General features: G+C 40.1%; 2 protein-coding genes across 2 annotated transcripts; both read left to right on the forward strand.

Annotated features, from left to right (window-relative positions):
- Nucleotides 1-92: 92 nt before the first annotated feature.
- tppp2 (tubulin polymerization-promoting protein family member 2) lies at nucleotides 93-988 on the forward strand (the record flags this gene model as incomplete). Its single annotated transcript, XM_083906339.1, has 3 exons — nucleotides 93-283; nucleotides 481-634; nucleotides 797-988. The coding sequence occupies 3 exons, from the start codon at nucleotides 93-95 to the stop codon at nucleotides 986-988; spliced, it is 537 nt and encodes a 178-aa protein (XP_083762465.1).
- Nucleotides 989-3,627: 2,639 nt separating this feature from the next.
- Nucleotides 3,628-6,920, forward strand: LOC310940682 (tubulin polymerization-promoting protein family member 3-like; the record flags this gene model as incomplete). Its single annotated transcript, XM_083905671.1, has 3 exons — nucleotides 3,628-3,818; nucleotides 4,029-4,182; nucleotides 6,729-6,920. 3 exons carry the CDS (start codon nucleotides 3,628-3,630, stop codon nucleotides 6,918-6,920), a joined length of 537 nt encoding a protein of 178 aa, XP_083761797.1.
- Between the last annotated feature and the right edge of the window lie 10,239 nt (nucleotides 6,921-17,159).

Genomic DNA, 17,159 nt, shown 5'->3' on the forward strand with positions numbered 1-17,159 from the left:
GAAAGTGAATAATTATACTGTCATTTTGCCATCTTCTGGTGCAACATTACAACAACACCGCTGCTGCTAGTTTGCTCGCAGATTTGTCAACAATGGCGGAGAGCTCAGTGTCCGTGGCGGACGTGGAGACGTCCTTCAAGAAGTTCGCCGTCCACGGAGACTCCAAGGCCACGGGGAAGGAGATGAACGGCAAGAACTTTGCCAAGCTCTGCAAGGACTGCCACGTCGTCGACGGGAAGGGCGTCACCTCCACGGACATCGACATCGTTTTCAGCAAAGTCAAGTAAGTATCTCGCTCTCAGGTTTCACAATCCAATTGGAGTAAACCCTCGAATGAATCTATAGAAAGTGTAACATTCGCAACATCCACGGGCTTTCCACGACTGTTGTTGCTGTGGCACTACACACCTACCTACGAGATGTTATTTGGATGATCTTGTCTGCAATCCTCATTTTTTGGCAACGCCTTGTTTGCCTCAGGGCAAAGTCGGCTCGCGTGATCACGTTCGAGCAATTCAACCAGGCCCTGACGGAGTTGGCTCCCAAGCGCTTTAAAGGCAAAAGCAAAGAGGAGGCACTGCAGGAGGTCTATGGTCTCATTGTTGGGAAGGAGCCTGCTAATCTCGGAGTCACCGTGAGTACATAACCACTTCATCTGACTGCTTTTATGAGTGTAAGATCTTTAAGGAGGACCGTTACCAAATAGTAAATTATGTGATAATTTACTATTTGGTAACGGTCCTCCTATGTGACTGGAAACCAACTACGTATGTATTGGGTTATTTTTGGTTTTTAGAAAGTGGCAAAGGCAGCTGCGGTGGACAGACTGACCGACACCTCCAAATACACCGGAGCACACAAGGAACGGTTTGACGAGTCTGGCAAAGGGAAAGGGAAGTCCGGCCGCGAGGAGGTCCCAGACGCAAGCGGCTATGTGGCATCTTACAAGGGCGGCGGAACTTACGATGACAAAGTGAAGAACGCATGATGACCGAGGCGCGCGCGGGGGAGGGGGGGGTTCACTCCGGACAGGTCACCAAATCGAACAACCATTTAATTTATAGTGTCTGATTAATCTAATCTGCATGCTACTGGACTGTGGGAGGAAGCCGGGCGGACATGGAGAGAACATGGAAACTTGGATCCAAACTGCCAACCTTCTTGGTGTGAGGCAACAGAAAAAACAATTACCAAAGTTAATTAAAAAATATACATCAGTATTATATAGCAAAAATAGATAAACTAACATGTTTTCCATTAGTGTAGAGACCACTTTTAGCTATGTGTGCTTTGTAGAATCTCCTCTGCTTTGTCCCATAGCTCAACACTGTGCCTTGATATTGATTTAGCCCCTAGAGCCTCATCGCTGTGACATAATGTTCTGCTCGAGGCGAGTTAATGCTCTGAGAGGAAATGCGCGTCAATTTTTAAGAGACAACGCTATTAGTGTTAGAAGTTTGCTTTTGCTTCCTAACAATGATAATCATGGTTCGTAGCTCACACAGTTTGAGAGTGTGCATTGAAAACAGCAAAACATATAAATAATAGAGGGGAAAAAATATATATATAATAAAATAAAATAGTCGGGTGCAATATTTACAAAAGAGAAATATGAATATAAATAAAAATAATTAACATACCACTTTGGATTTCAGTTCTTTTTTTTCGACATTTAATCAAATATTGTTCAGTACTTTGTTTTACAGCGTTTAATTAAATGACTGAGCAAGGAAGCAGAACTGAAGAAGCCAAATCTATTAGCTTATATTAAAGTCCTGAGGGTATCATTAAATAACAGTTTACACTCGTGAAAAACCACTAATGCCTTTGTCCTTTATTTATTTCCTTACTGACATAATTGTACTGTAATCCACCATGCTCTTAAAGGTTCCTTTCATATGGGACTTCGGAAATAAACAGTAAAAAATTTCTGATTTGCAGTATGGTAGTATAGTTATAGATGTCCAGAACACAACCTAATCAGTCCTGGTCAGATTTTATGGGAATTTTTGTTTTTATTTCATCTTAAAGCATTAAATAATTGACCAAAAAAATCAAATTCTTTTAAACTGGAGCCTTTATTGGTCCTTCTGAACAAACAAATTTTTTTTTTTTTTAAAAATATCAATTTCCATATAGGAGTTTTAATTTCTTCTTGAACAAAAAATACACAAACAAATCCAACAAAAACAATGCAGCAATGGAACTGGCAGGGTGGAAGTCTGGAAGACATAACATTTCAGTTATTTTTTTTACTCATTTTGCGATTCACAACCTTTTTATTTTGAGTGATGGTAGGCTTTAAATCAGTGTATCACATATGATACGTTTGGCGTTATAGGTAAAATGTCCTGAACACAACCAGTCTTGTCTGGAATGTATGGAAACGTTGATGAAAAGGACAGAAGCTGGATCAAAGGCAATATGACAACAGTAATCTACACATAAAAGGTCATTAAGATAGAAGAATAAGAAGAGAAAGAAGAGCAGATGAAATAGCCTTATTCATAAAGTAAAATTATAAACTTACATTTGACCAAAAGCAGGAATAAGAAGGTAAGTTTTGAAATTTGCTTTAAAGAATTAAAACAAGTTTGAATAACCTTTGTTGATGTCAGAAAGTCAAAGTATAGTGAAGTGTACAAAATAAAATCAACAAATCACAGCTATCCAAAATCCATATCTTAGCATAATGTTGGTGTCTAACTCATTCGCACATTATAAATAGAAATGATAGGGTGTCGATATAACAATATATGTTAGAATAAGAAGATCAAATCTTAATAAAATGATGTACGAATACCACAGTGTGTGATTATGAACATGCACAAGGCCCTACAGTGCCAACGAAATAACATTAAAAGTGAGGAAACAGTAGAGTCAATAACAATATGAAATACTATAGCAGCTAAATAAATAAATAAAAATAAACACTACTAAGAGTAGAATGGCGTGTTGAAAGGACAGAAGGTGGATCAAAGACAACATGATAAAAGTATCTACACTTAAAAAAACGATAATTAAAATTGAATAACTAAAATTGAATTAACACCTCTAAGTGTACGGCTACAGCAAGGGAGAAGAAGAACAACACACAAAAAGAAGTTTAAATAATATAGACCTTTAATCAAGAGCAAGAATAAAAAGGTAAGTCTTGAATTTGCTTTAAAACATTGTTTTATAACTTTTATCTCAACAGATTTCAGATGAACAAACACTCACTGCACATTAGAAACAGAAATAATATTATATAATTATTATAAAAATATAGGTTTCACATAATTACATTATAGTTTTTTTTTTTAGTATATTTGTGTAGAGACAACAATATGTGTTTCACATCGTAACATGACTGGCAGTGAACGATATGTAGAATAATATACAGATTGTTTCACATTGTATGTATAAGTTTTAACAAAAACTTGTCATGTTATAAAGCAGGGTTTCTCACTCCTGGTGCTGGGGAGCCACTGTCCTGCACGTTTTTAGGAGTTTTTGAGCAGGGAAACATCTAAAACATGCAGGACAGTGGCTCCCCAGCACCAGGAGTGAGAAACCCTGTTATATGTGTCTGCGTCACACCTCTCTGCTTGCTTGTGTCGCTAATATGACTACAGATTTGTCAGCATGGCAGCGAGCTCAGTGTCTATGGAAAACGTGGAGACGTCCTTCCAGAAGTTTGCAGCCCATGGAGAACCCAAGGCCACGGGGAAGGAGATGAACGGCAAGAACTTTTCCAAGCTCTGCAAAGACTGCAACATCATCAACGGGAAGAACGTCACCTCCACGGACATTGACATCATTTTCAGCAAAGTCAAGTAAGATCTCCCTCAGTCCCTATTGTTGCTGTGAAGGTTTTTCCACACAGGAACAAGGGAAAGACTAACGCATGGAACGAAGACCGAGATATTTTTTATTTTCATATTTATTTTAGTGCACGATAAAGACGGCAACATGCAGCATGTTGCTGTATTGTGAAGTGGTGAATTTGTCTCCATCCTCAATTTGCCAACACTGTGTTTCCTCAGGGCAAAGTCGGCTCGTGTGATCACATTTGAGCAATTCAACCAGGCACTGATAGAGTTGGCTGCCAAGCGCTTTAAAGGCAAAAGCAAAGAGGAGGCACTACAGGAGATCTATGGTCTCATTGTTGGGAAGGAGCCTGCTAATGTCGGAGTCACCGTGAGTACATAACCACTTCATCTGACTGCTTTTATGAGTGTAAGATCTTTAAGGAGGACCGTTACCAAATAGTAAATTATTTGATAATTTACTATTTGGGAGTACAAGTCATAACCACTGCACAACACTTGTTTTTGCTCAAATGTACAACTGTAGGTATAAACTGTGTTGTTTGTTGTAAATGTGAGGGTATTGATTAAGCCCAGGTGTGAGGAGTGTTCTGATGCTGCGTTTCAGAGCCCATTCAAACCAGTTGGACGTGGGACTTAGGGTCAATTCCAATCTTAACCCTCAATCTTAACCTTCAAGTTGAGGGTTATTTTGTCACTCAGAAATGGGACACCCCTTAAATGCAGATGCGTCTTCAGACTGTGGGGGGCAGAATAACGCCAAAGCTACGTCCAGTCCGTCAACTCCAAAGAAGAAGAAGAACACATTTACGTCAGGATTATTTATTACGATCCGTTTGTCAGTCAAGTTATTAGGTTGTCAGTTAGTTATAAGATGATACTCATACAAATACCACAACCACGGACATATTCAGCTGACAGTTACCACACACCACGGCTTATTGAAAAGTAAACCATAGCAAACGATTGCTTGTCCGCATCGGCCGGCTATTGACAAAATATCGTAAAATAAAAATAAATGTTGCACAACAATGACGTCAGTAATCCATAATATGGGCCTAAACTACCATAATACAACGGTTTTCATAATTTTAATATCTCTTTTAACAAAGAAAATACTTAATTTGTAGCGTACTCGTTTCGCTGCTTTCGGCGCCATCTTTGTTATATGAAAACACGCAATGCATTCTGGGTAGCCCTTGCTCCCAAGGGTGGTCTCGGAAAATCTCAATATTGAGGGCGATGCAGTCCTTAAACTTGCCCCTCAACTTAATTTTTCTGAGAATCGGGACAGCACGTGCACTAGAGGGAGCGCGCATTTGTTGGGGCTGATCGACCAACCCCCACTTCACCAAAGTCTGAGACTTGTTTTGGACACAGCAATTTTATCACAACTTGTTTTTCATGTTATGGCGTGGAAATGATGTCGTCGTTGTTATCTGTTAGCACGAAGATATGTAGGGCTACGGTAAAAGTATACTCATGACGTTACATATCGATGTGCATCGCTTTTACATATACGGCTCGCTTGTGTATGTAAGTAGACTGAATTGCTGACAGTCAGAATGCCTCGTCAAACATAAAGCGAAAGCGCCGCGATCGTTCCATGTTTGCTAACATTCGACTTCAATTGCTGGAACGCTTTGAAGTAGGAGCTCGTACAATCCAGGTAGGATAAGTCCCACATCCCATTTGTTTGGATGGGCTCTGGAACGCAGCAATATACCCTGAGTCTCCAGTGCTCTGTGCTGACTCATTGTCTCACCCTCAGAGGTATAGTGAGAGGTTGTCCTTGTGGCTTCATAAGTTGTTTGTGTATCTATAAACACCAACTCAGAACTTTGTGTGTTTGATGTCAATTGCCTGTTTCCCAGTGTGTAACTTGTGGTGCTGGAGAGTTTGTTGTTGTTTGAGTCAGCTGTTGGCAGCAGTGGTTTTAGCTTAGTGCTTAGGCTCGTCGTTTTTTTGTTCCCCCTTTCCAATATATTGCTATTGAAATGTTGTGGTTATCCCTCTGGCATAACTTTGAGACACCCTTGGGTCCACACCCTGCGTGCAAACCCCTTTCCTGACAGTACAATGTAAGGAACTTTTATGTTAGTAAATGCCAGTTTATTCAAATTAAGATTTTGGTGTTTGACTGAACTTCGATTCATAATCATTCTTCACACTACCAGTCAAAAGTTTGGACACACCTTCTCATTTTAATGGGTTTTCTTGATTGTAGATTCTCACTGAAGGCAATCACAACTACATATGAACATAATATGGAATTATGTAGTAGACGAAACAATTGTGAAATAACTCTTAACGTGTTTCAAATGTTCGATTCCTTAAAGTAGCCACCGTTTGAATTGAATTGAATCTGGAAGGAGTTCCCAGAGATGCTGAGCTCTTGTTGGTCCTTGTTTTGCCTTCACTCTGTGGTGTGTCCCAAACGTTGGACTGGTAGTGTATATTATGAATTACTGGCTCATTCTTACCATCTCAGCCATGCTGCTGCAGTGTAATATATAACTTTACCTCTAGATGGCGACAAATAACTTTTCTTTCCAATAACACTGAAAATGTATCCCTTTAACACCTAAGCCTCAAAATGTCAGTCTGGACTTTTTTTTTTACTCTTCCTCATTTTAACCATAAAAGGGCCATAAAATGTCCTGTGACTAAATGCTTTTGCCCATTTTTCCCAGAATAACTTTAAATATCTGGCAGTTTTCTACAATGTACTGCATGTTAAAACAGTGTATTATTTAAAATGAGAAAAAAACACTGTAGTTGTACAACACCAGGCGTGTTAAATTTGAATAGTATAACACTTATTTAAAATGAAATTTGTTTGGGGTCTGTGTCTCAATGTCCAAGAACAGGACAGAACTATCCATAAATTTTGAAAAATCTTTCTGTTGTTTTTAGAAAGTGGCAAAGACGGGTGGCGTGGACAGACTGACCGACACCTCCAAATACACAGGAGCACACAAGGAACGCTTTGACGAGTCTGGCAAAGGGAAGGGAAAGACGGGGCGCGAGGATGCCGCAAACACCAGTGGCTATGTGGGGTCGTACAAGGGCAGCGGCACTTATGAAGACAAAGTGAAGAAAGTGTAATGACAGATCGTAAAAACTCCATTAAGGGGTATTAAGAAAAATGAAAAAAAGATCATGGCAACTCTTAAAAAAATCTTTTAATATAGTGTGGAACCTGAAAATGTGAATATTTGAATGGTTCCACAAAACAAATAAATAGGATTTTCAAGGTTTTGAAGTGACATCCAGATTAGGAAAATTAGGAGCATTTGCCCAAGATGATTCAGTTTTAGTAAAATGATAGTTTTCCATTATTGTAGACACCACTTTTAGCCGTGTATACTTTGTAGAAACTATTCTGCTTTGTCCTGCAGCTCAACATTGTGCCTTGATATTGATTTAGCCTCTAGACCATTGGTTCTCAAAGTGCGGCCCGGGGGCCAATGGCGGCCCGCAGAAATATTTCTGGCGGCCCCGCAATGAATTACAGTTAGTTTTAACCCAGGAGGTACTAAGCTTGTTAAATGTTTATTGGACATTACTGGATACAGATCAATAAGTGTTAACAAAAATACTGGGTATTTACCTGGTTTCTATATGGTGAATTTTAGTGTATTATTGGGTTATAAGCAGGTAATAAGCAGGTAGCTACAGCCCCCAATTACTAGCTATTTACCCAGTAAATATATGGTAACAGAAATGTGTTACTTGGTATTAACCTGTAATTAGAAGGTAAGAACAATGGCCAAACTACTGGGTAATTACCCAGTAAATTATAAAGCGTTATTATATTAACGCTTATATTACTTAACGCTAAACTGTAGAACTGCAATCTGGTCATTAAAATGATTACAAATGGGATTTCTTTCGGGTTTTTTTTCTTTGGCGGCCCTCAGTCCAATCTCGGGTTCCTAAATTGGCCCTCAGGTATCAAAACTTTGAGAACCCCTGCTCTAGACCCTTAATGCCCTGACATAATGTTCTGCTAGATGCAAGGTAAGGCTCTGAAAGGACGTTTAATTCAAAAACTTTAATTTTTAGAGACAGTGGTCACAGTGCTTCGCTTACTAAGAATGGGAAGATTCAGTTTAAACTCGCACAATATGAGGGTTTTGTTCTGGTTGTTTGGATAAAAATCACTATAACAGTTTTATATAATTATAGTTGTGCTGTATTTTTATTACAGCATTATACTCCATTTACTCATTTAGGTTATGTTTCACTTGAAGAAATAAAGACATTTCATGAAACATACATGTCTGTTATGCTACTGATTAATAGATAAAATGTGCCGTATTCACTGTAACGATATGTCTTTGTCAAACGTGGTTTACGTAACATAACGGTAAGTCTTCACTGCATTACCGTTCAAAACAATACACCTGACGTGACAACAATCTCGTCTTCATCGCGTCCCTTTTTGCATGAAACGGCCAGTCTAGAGTTTCATAACATAAAGAGGTCACGGAGAACAAAAAGCACTCGCAAGCATTTACAACTCCAGCCTTTTCTCGGATCCTCCTTGTAACACGACGCTAATGGCATTTACGGAGGGTTTATTGGAACCATTGTTTATGTTTGTGTACATGTCGAAAGATATCATGTTCTCTTCTATATCTTACACTGCAGGTATGGAGTGATAAGGATCATATTTGTGAATACCAGGCTTGAATTTCATTACGCAGAGCCATCTTCCATCTAAATTATATAACCATATATATTATGTCTAATTGCTGCTGACATTTTACAATTAGGTGGAAATCCTACCTATTTATTTAACCCTTAGTGTTAACATGGCTCAGATCGGTGCTCTCCTTATATGGACATCCTTGTTGTGTGTGTTTAGTCACAAATTCAGGCTTTAAAAAGTTTTTTTTTCTCTTATGTGTTGAGTCAAAAAGAAACGGAAGGAATTCTTATTATTATTTTTATTATTATTCTGCGGAATGAATCACATTTTTGAATCACATGCCCTAAAACTCATAGACCTGGTAAACCATTGCGTGTGAAAGTCATTTGGTGAAAAAGCGTGGACAATTGGAAGTGGGAGGGGCTTAAAAACGGACGCAAAAAAAATAATAAAAATGCTAGCAGGTCATCTCCTGTCGGGTTTAACGTACATGAGTGAAACTTGGTTCACACGTTCATTAGGTTAGGTCGATGAATCCTACAGGAAGGCCACCATTTTGGATTTAACGCGAAAACGGAGGCGTTTTTTGGCGAATTTGCACCAATGCAAAATGATCTATCTAGTCCTACAGTTTTTTAGCGATCATCTTCAAACTTGAAGTGATACAAAGTACCAATATTTGTGCAGAAGTCACAAAATTAGACTTCCTATTTCTTTACTTTTTTGTTCTTAAAAACGAGCCAAGTGAACTTTGTATTGTGACGTATTTCCAAATTTGAAAATACAATATTGCAGAAACTAATAATTGGCTGTTGCTGTTATAAAATATTGAACATAGCTGCTCTAATCTTTAGCCTATCCAGAATATGAATAGAATCCACATTCAGGGCAGGAAAATCATTACCAGGGTTCTATATAGCTACACAGCACACTAAAAGGAAATGAATCTGTTTGTACATCGCCAGGATCCATTAACAACGTGAATCATTGTGGAGTCTGGTTGTAGATAACCACAGTTTAATCAATTACAGTCGTGTAACAGAGAAGGTTACAGCGAGGGTGAAGCTTCCAAAACAGCTTATTTCAATTCATTCATCGCACAGCTAACACTTTATGCTCCACATGACGGTCGCGGGGTGACTGGGTTCCCCCCAAAAAAACTGTTCTTCTCCAAGGGCTGAGGATCTTCCTGGAACTATTTGTTTTTCAAGGGTTCTTGATAACACTAATGGTTCCAGTAAGAACCATTTTGATCCAGAGAACCCTTTGAAAACCCCTTTCCCGAATAACAGGTTTTAAAACTAAGGGTTCCAGGTGGAACCTTTACAAAAAGGTCTCCATAAATATTTGGACATTGACACAGTTCTCTTCTTTTTGGCTCTATACACCACTACAATAGATTTGAAATCAAGTGAACGATGTAGGAATTACAACACTTTCTGTATGTGCCTCCCACTTTTTAGGGGACCAAAAGTAATGGGACACACCCAGACGCTGGGTTCCACCCCTGGTGATGTCTGCTAGGCCTCTAACTTGCACCGGTCTTCAGTTCCTGCTTGTTCTTGGGGCATTTCCCTTCACATCTTGTTCATTTCAAATCCACCGTAGTGGTCTATAGAGTCAAAAAGAAGATAATTGTGTGGCGATATCCCAATATTTATGGACCCGACTCTATATGTAGGCTTCTCATCAAGATGTACATCAGCTTTCTAAGATGTTCCTCACATGAAGGGACACCAGTGGACACAAAAACACCTCCTTTTGCCTCCTGCCAACATGAGTAGCAGCCTCATGGCATCATTAGAAGCCACAGTGAGCTTCTTCGTGCTGCTTTCTTTCGTTTTTTCACCAAACGATGTGCAAACTAGGCCACTTTTTGACCCAGTATCATCAGTTTTTCCCAGCAGAGTGACAGGTGCAGCGAGATAATGCGGCAGGCTTATCGCTCTCACAGCAAACTTGAGATCCTATCGGCTAACGTGACACTTCTGACCTTGTCAGCGAGTATTCTCACTGACACAACCCAGGGAATTTTGATATACACTAGGGAGCTCGTCAGCACGGAACCCCCTGGAAATATACTCTTATAGGTCACATCGAGCCAATGTAGCACAGAGCACGGAAACAAAGGGAAATAGGAAAATAGACACTTTACTGGACAGAGGGGTTGCTCCACCCACCTTGAAATAAAAGCATTTGTCAAATAAAGTCATTTTTGTGGGCTCCACAGCACAATTATCTTCTCCTGCAGCAAAACACCTTCACCATTTATACTTGTAGCTCAACGTGGGACTGTAAGGTTTCACGGTGGTGCAGATTGAAGAGGAGGATTCCCTGTTGGACTGCTGTAAGTTAATATAACTGGGCCAATTCTCATTCAAATGTACAGATTTGTCCTTTTTTTTTTTTGCCCTCGTCAGAGTTGAGCAAAGATTGATGAGGAAATCTTCCTACTTTTTGCATCAGCTCTGACTGCAAAGACGTCATCTTCACGTCCGTGCACTATTCTGTTTGCAGACATTTCCCGGCGTTGTGAGATGAGAGCTATAGTTTGCACTCTGTTTCTCTCGGGCCTGCTGCGTGACAGCTGTGCGAGAGCCGAAAACAGTCTTAGCAGCCTTAAAGCAGCAGCAGGTAAGTCACACCATTGATCGTCTAATCATAATGGGGGTCAAGGGTCAGTGAGATGTGTTTGGAAAGTCCCAATGTTCCTTATTGTCAATGTCTCTTACAGTCATTTTGTGCGTCGTTACTAATTACTGTTATTGTTACTCTGCTATTATCTCTATTTAACCCTTAGTGCCACGGGTGCAGCCTTGGTAAATAGTAGTAATAGCTCACATCTTCAGGCTTTAAAAAAACCATTACATACATACATTACATTATTGTGTTACATACAAAAAGTATATAAGACACTCTATATTGCTCATTCTCACAGCCTCTGTATATGTTTTAACACCGAGCATATCGTACTTTGCTATTACCGTAATTACGCGGCAGTTTCTGAAAGGTGAGAACTTGCAATAACGTGTTTATTGCGGTCATTTCACTCATGCTGTTGCAGGAAGCCAGCAAATCAGCATCTTTGCTGGCACCAGAAAGGGAAAAAGTGGGAAAAATGCCTGTACATTTTTGGCATTGAGACAAAAACGCATTGCTTTTTTTATTTTATTTTTTTTTCAAATTTCTAATTTAACACATACAATCTGATGTTTATGTACATCTACAGTGTTGTTGTTGTTTTTTAAATAAAACTTATTGCTTTTTCTGGAAAAATGGGCAAAAGCATTTTTATGCACAGGACATTTTCTGGCCCTTTTATGGTTAAAAAAAAAGTCCAGACAGACATTTTGATGCTTAGGTGTTAAAGGCTTAATAACAAAGTAATGGAAAAAAAAAACCCAGCCTAAATGCTCTGTGTTGTAAGGGTTAAAGCACACCACTTGATTTCCAGATAAATGTCATTTTCTGTTTCCTCTCTCCCTGCTTCTGCATTCATAGTTGCATGGGCAGGGGAGCTGCCATGCGGAAAGTGGGACTGCGAGTGTGCATTCAAGCGCCAGCCAGGCTGCTGCTGTGCCAACAATCAGCTCCAGGAAGTGGAGAATAAAATCTTCGCCAGAACGATGGACCTGTCAGAGCAAATATCTCAGCTGGCTGACAACGTGCTGGAAGTCATAGGTACTTGACCATCATTGCAAGTAGACATAAACTGTAGCTGAGTCCATAGTCAGATTATTATTATTATAATAATGAACTACTGTATTTGCATCATAAACGGACCCACGGTGACACACAAAAATAATCTCAGTTTATCTTTTTTTCCCCACATACACCAGAACAATATATTTGTTTGTAAGAGTTTGTTTGCAAAGCCCACTTGAATTTTAAATTTCAAAGTCAGTTTTTCGATTAAACTTGTGTTTGTGCCTTTATCCTGCTGACTATCTCAGGTGACATCAAGATTGCATTCACTGCCTCCATGAGCCCCAGAACAAAGTGCTTTGGACCTTTCAACAGAAACAGTCCCATTCCGTATGATGTCATTACCCTCAACCACGGAGATGGATATAACGCTGCTCTGGGTAAGTCCTCACAAATGACGGACTAATGGTTGCTTTTCCCACGACATAGTACCGCCTCTGCACGGCCTGACTGCGCGATTTGGTTGGTTTTCCATTACAATATAGTACCTCCTCAATGTGGGCGGAGTCATCACTGCATGGCTACATGAAACTGCGGTGACTTCAGGCGACGCTATGGCAAGCCGTTTGATCATTTATTCAATATCAGACTCAAGGTCCATGTACTAGTAAGCTTTTTGTCCTCACTAGTAAGACAATTTGGCACACTAGTAGAACTACTAGGGCGCACTAGTAGAATGACTGTGTCTAGCGCTTTTTGAACGACTAGTGCCACTTTTAGGCCTACTAGTGCGCAATAAAACCTTACTAGTAAACTACTGTGCTGCATTAGTAACACTACAAAGCCCTACTAGTAGGCATGTGTCACACACTAATAGCCTCCTGGAACCTACTAGTAGAGCCAAAATGCCCACTAGTAGCACTAGTAAGGGTCCACTAGTATTACTAGTAGACATTTTGAGCCTCACTAGTAGTACTAGTAAGGTCAAAAACATTTACGAGTGCTACTAGTGGGCATTTTGGCGCTACTAGTAGGTCCAGGAGGCTACTAGACCTTGTAGTGTTACTAGCACAGCACAGTAGTTTACACGTTTGATTGCACGCTAGTAGGCCAAAAGTAGCGCTTGACTTACCACTCCGTCAGCCGAAGAAGTATCTGTCCTTCATTGCCTTCTCCAATGACTCTGAGGGTAGGCCGGTGTCCTTCTGTAGCACATCTATGTAGGTGAGGCGCTGCCTTCCTGGTTTCCTTTTCCCGTGCTGGGGTACCCCACAGTGCACTAGTAGTAACTAGTAAGAGACAGTCATTCTACTAGTGCACCCTAGTAGTTATACTAGTGTGCCAACTTGTCTTACTAGTGAGGACAAAAAGCTTACAAGTACATGGACCTTAAGTCTGATATCGAGGATATTCAATTAATGCTCAAACGGCTTGCCATGCTACACACAAACATAGTGACTTGTAAAGCAGTTGTTTTCAGTGTACTAAAAAAGCAGGTACTTAAAAAACGATCCAGGTACTAGCCTATTGCTAACGGGAAAGCAAAGTATCCATGCCGTGCCGAGGCGAGTCGCACCGGGACCATGTAGTGTAAAAGTGAAGTGAAGTGAGTTCATCAAGTGTATGTTGAACTTGGATGGAAATATGCTTGAAGCAATTAACTGACATCAGTTTGTGCATTGTTAATTTTCTGTCTTCCCCTCCATGATTACCTCCTGCTTAATCTTGTACCATGAATATCCAAAGATATCTCCAGCAAACTGAATCATCAAATTCGTTGCCATTCCAGGGACATTCACGGCACCTCGTTCCGCAATGTACTCCTTCTCCTTTTCCGTCTACTCGAAGGTGGACGAGGCGGGCAAGAAGTTGTACTACAAAGTGCAACTCATGCGAAACGGGGAGGCCGTGGCTTCCGCCTGGGAGGACAACTGGGAGGACTTGGAGGACAGCAGCACACAGACCGTCCTGTTGTCGCTGCAGAAGGGAGGACAAGTCTATGTGGAGCTTCTGAGTGGCAGGCAGCTGTGTGGAAGCGGTGTAGGCCTGAACACCTTCTCTGGCTCTTTGATTTACCCCCACTGAGCCTTAACAAGAACTTGGATCAATGTCGTCGATCAGTAGAGCTGACGAGATCGCATGAAGAGAAAGATGAATGCAAACATTTTAAAATGCAAATTGCTTGAATGTACCTGCACAGTGTAAACTCTTTTTTTTCGGAACACTATTAAAATTGTATACAGATGGACATCGTATCCAAACTTTATTAAACATAGCGTGTGTTGTCTCAAGGACAGTTTCCGATTCTGACTTGGAAGCTTTTCATTGACTAAAAGGCCTTCCTGTCCATACATACATCCTGACCATAGTTGAAGTAGAAGATTTAAACGTGTTTAAGGGTGAATTCCAATTCCTTGCTTAACCCTCAATCTTAACCCTCAATCTCAAAAATGCGCGCTCCCTCTAGTGCAATGGCTGTCCCGATTCTCAGAAAAATTAAGTTGAGGGGCAAGTTTAAGGGCTGTATCGCCCTCAATATTGAGATTTTCCGAGACCACCCTCAGGAGCAAGGGCTACCCAGAATGCATTGCGTGTTTTCACATAACAAAGATGGCGCCGAAAGCAGTGAAACGAGTACGCTACAAATGAAGTATTTTCTTTGTTAATAGAGATATAAAAATGATGAAAACCATTGTATTATCGTAGTTTAGACCCATATTATGGATTACTGACGTCATTGTTGCGTAACATTTATTTTTATTTTACGATCTTTTGTACAACAGCCGGCCGGTGTGGACAAGCGATCGTTTGCTACGGTTTACTTTTCAATAAGCCGTGGTGTGTGGTAACTGTCAGCTGAATATGTCTGTGGTTGTGGTATTTGTACGAGTATCATCTTATAACTAACTGACAACCTAATAACTTGACTGACAAACGGATCGTAATAAATAATCGTGATGTAAATGTGTTCTTCTTCTTCTTTGTTGGAGTTGACAGACTCCAGGGGGCAGAGTTATTCTGCCCCCTACAGTCTGAAGACGTATCTGCATTTAAGGGGTGTCCCATTTCTAAGTGACAAAATAACCCTCAACACTTGGCTTTGAGGGCCAGTTAAGATTAAGGGTTGACCTCAAGGGTGAGGGTTTAGATAGGAATTGGAATTGGCCCTAAATTAACTGATGTGAGATTTGGTCATATTTATTCCAGCATTAATAAATCATATAAAATCATAACTAACATAGATATAAACCTCATGATTTATGAGTCTGTTCTCCAGTTATGTCATAGGCCTTGGGGCATTGTTTATTAATCACTTATTAATTGTATTAATTACTTATTCATGTATTCATCACTTGACCTGCATCATTCACACTCCACCGTGTGTATTGTCTTGTCATGTCTGAAACCAATATACACAAGAGCAGTCGTTTTTTTTTTTCCATGCAGTGACAAATTTATTGATTTTACAAAAACTTTCAACAAATACAAATTATGTCAATTGTGACAAGATGATTAAATGATTAAATGATGACTCAACAACAGTGTGCCTTTCCCCACTGCTTGGGGGACCAGAACCACAGGTCTTTCATTTGTGCAGAAGTTTGCAGTTCAGTTCGCTCTTGCACCCTGCACTCTCCAAGACGTACAGGACTTCACAAGACTGCACACCCAGAGCTTTCATTTGATTCTTATTGTCTATTTTCTTTCTTATAATAAACACCTCATAGGGCGGGATGAGCACCTCTGCTTCAGCAAAATAAACGGAGAATTTTTGTATAAGAGCACCTGCACACGTCTCAACCAGAAAGCAGGTCTCATTACCAAATGTAGTCAGGTTTGGATTCGTAGAGCTAGAGGCAAAGGATCCAAATCTAAATCTCTGATTCTCTGCACCAATGAATTTAAGACCACTCCTTCTAACTGTGGTGTGACAGGCGTAATTATTATTCAGAGTCTGCAGAGCAGATGTCAGAAGGAAATGTAATGAGTGGAACTGGAATGAGGAGCGATAGGACTTCTTCCCGTTGCGGACTGCCTCACTGAACTCCTTATAAAAGTCATTACCTGTGTAAGCACAAATGGCTTGCAGGTGAGCTTTGGTTAGACCCTCAAGTTTGCCGAGATGTAGTTTTTTTTCTGCACATTTTTCTGCACGTTTCCAGTGCTTATGAAACGGCTCGATGCCCATCTCCTTTTTCAGGTATCTGCGATTGACCTCTTTTTGCATTGTATCATTGCAGCCAAAGTACATGTCATCAACTGACTCCTCAGCCATGCTCAACCGGATGGAATCCTTGACATATTTTCGTATGAAATTGATCTAATGAGGGAAACAAAAAAAGAGAAAGATCAAAGTGCCAGCTGTAGCAAAAGAAGAAGCATAAATATGTTTATTTTGGGGGCTGTAGTCACTAGAAAATTGCATTTTCTGGGAATAAATGACTGTCAATGAATGTTTTACTAACTGTTAAACATGTATTTTTGTTAATGGATAATCCAGTTGCAGATATGCTTTTCCTCGAATAAATTACCTGCTGCAAATCAGTTGTACTAAAATGGAAATTATATGCGACTGGGTTGGCTCCACTCACCTTCATGGAGTCAACATGTTGCCAGCAAAGGAGCAATGACAGTAATACAAAGATCACCGTGGTACCCTTCATCACTGTGGTCAGCAAAACGATTTCTAAATTATAGACAGGCAAAATCATGCTGTGTATTAGTATGACAGAAACTACATATCGTAAAAAAAAAATGCAACTTTCACAATTTTTGCGCTCTCAAAATTTGAAAAGATCAACTCACCAGTCGGCCGGATAATGATGTCTAAGCGAAGCTCTCTGGTCAAAGGTCTGGATCAGACACCCCGTTCTTCGCATCACACACTCATGCAACATATATACAGCTTGAATTGTGGTCAAACAGGCCACATCCTGCACAGCCTGCATGCACAAAGTTTGTGGGTGACAAGTGTGATTCTCACCCTCGAGGTAGTCAAGAAACACTTACAAATGGAGATAATTGATCATGTGGAGATCGGTGTG

This window comes from Microchirus variegatus (genome assembly GCF_963457635.1).
Source record: "Microchirus variegatus genome assembly, chromosome: 19".
Taxonomy (NCBI): Eukaryota; Metazoa; Chordata; class Actinopteri; order Pleuronectiformes; family Soleidae; genus Microchirus; species Microchirus variegatus.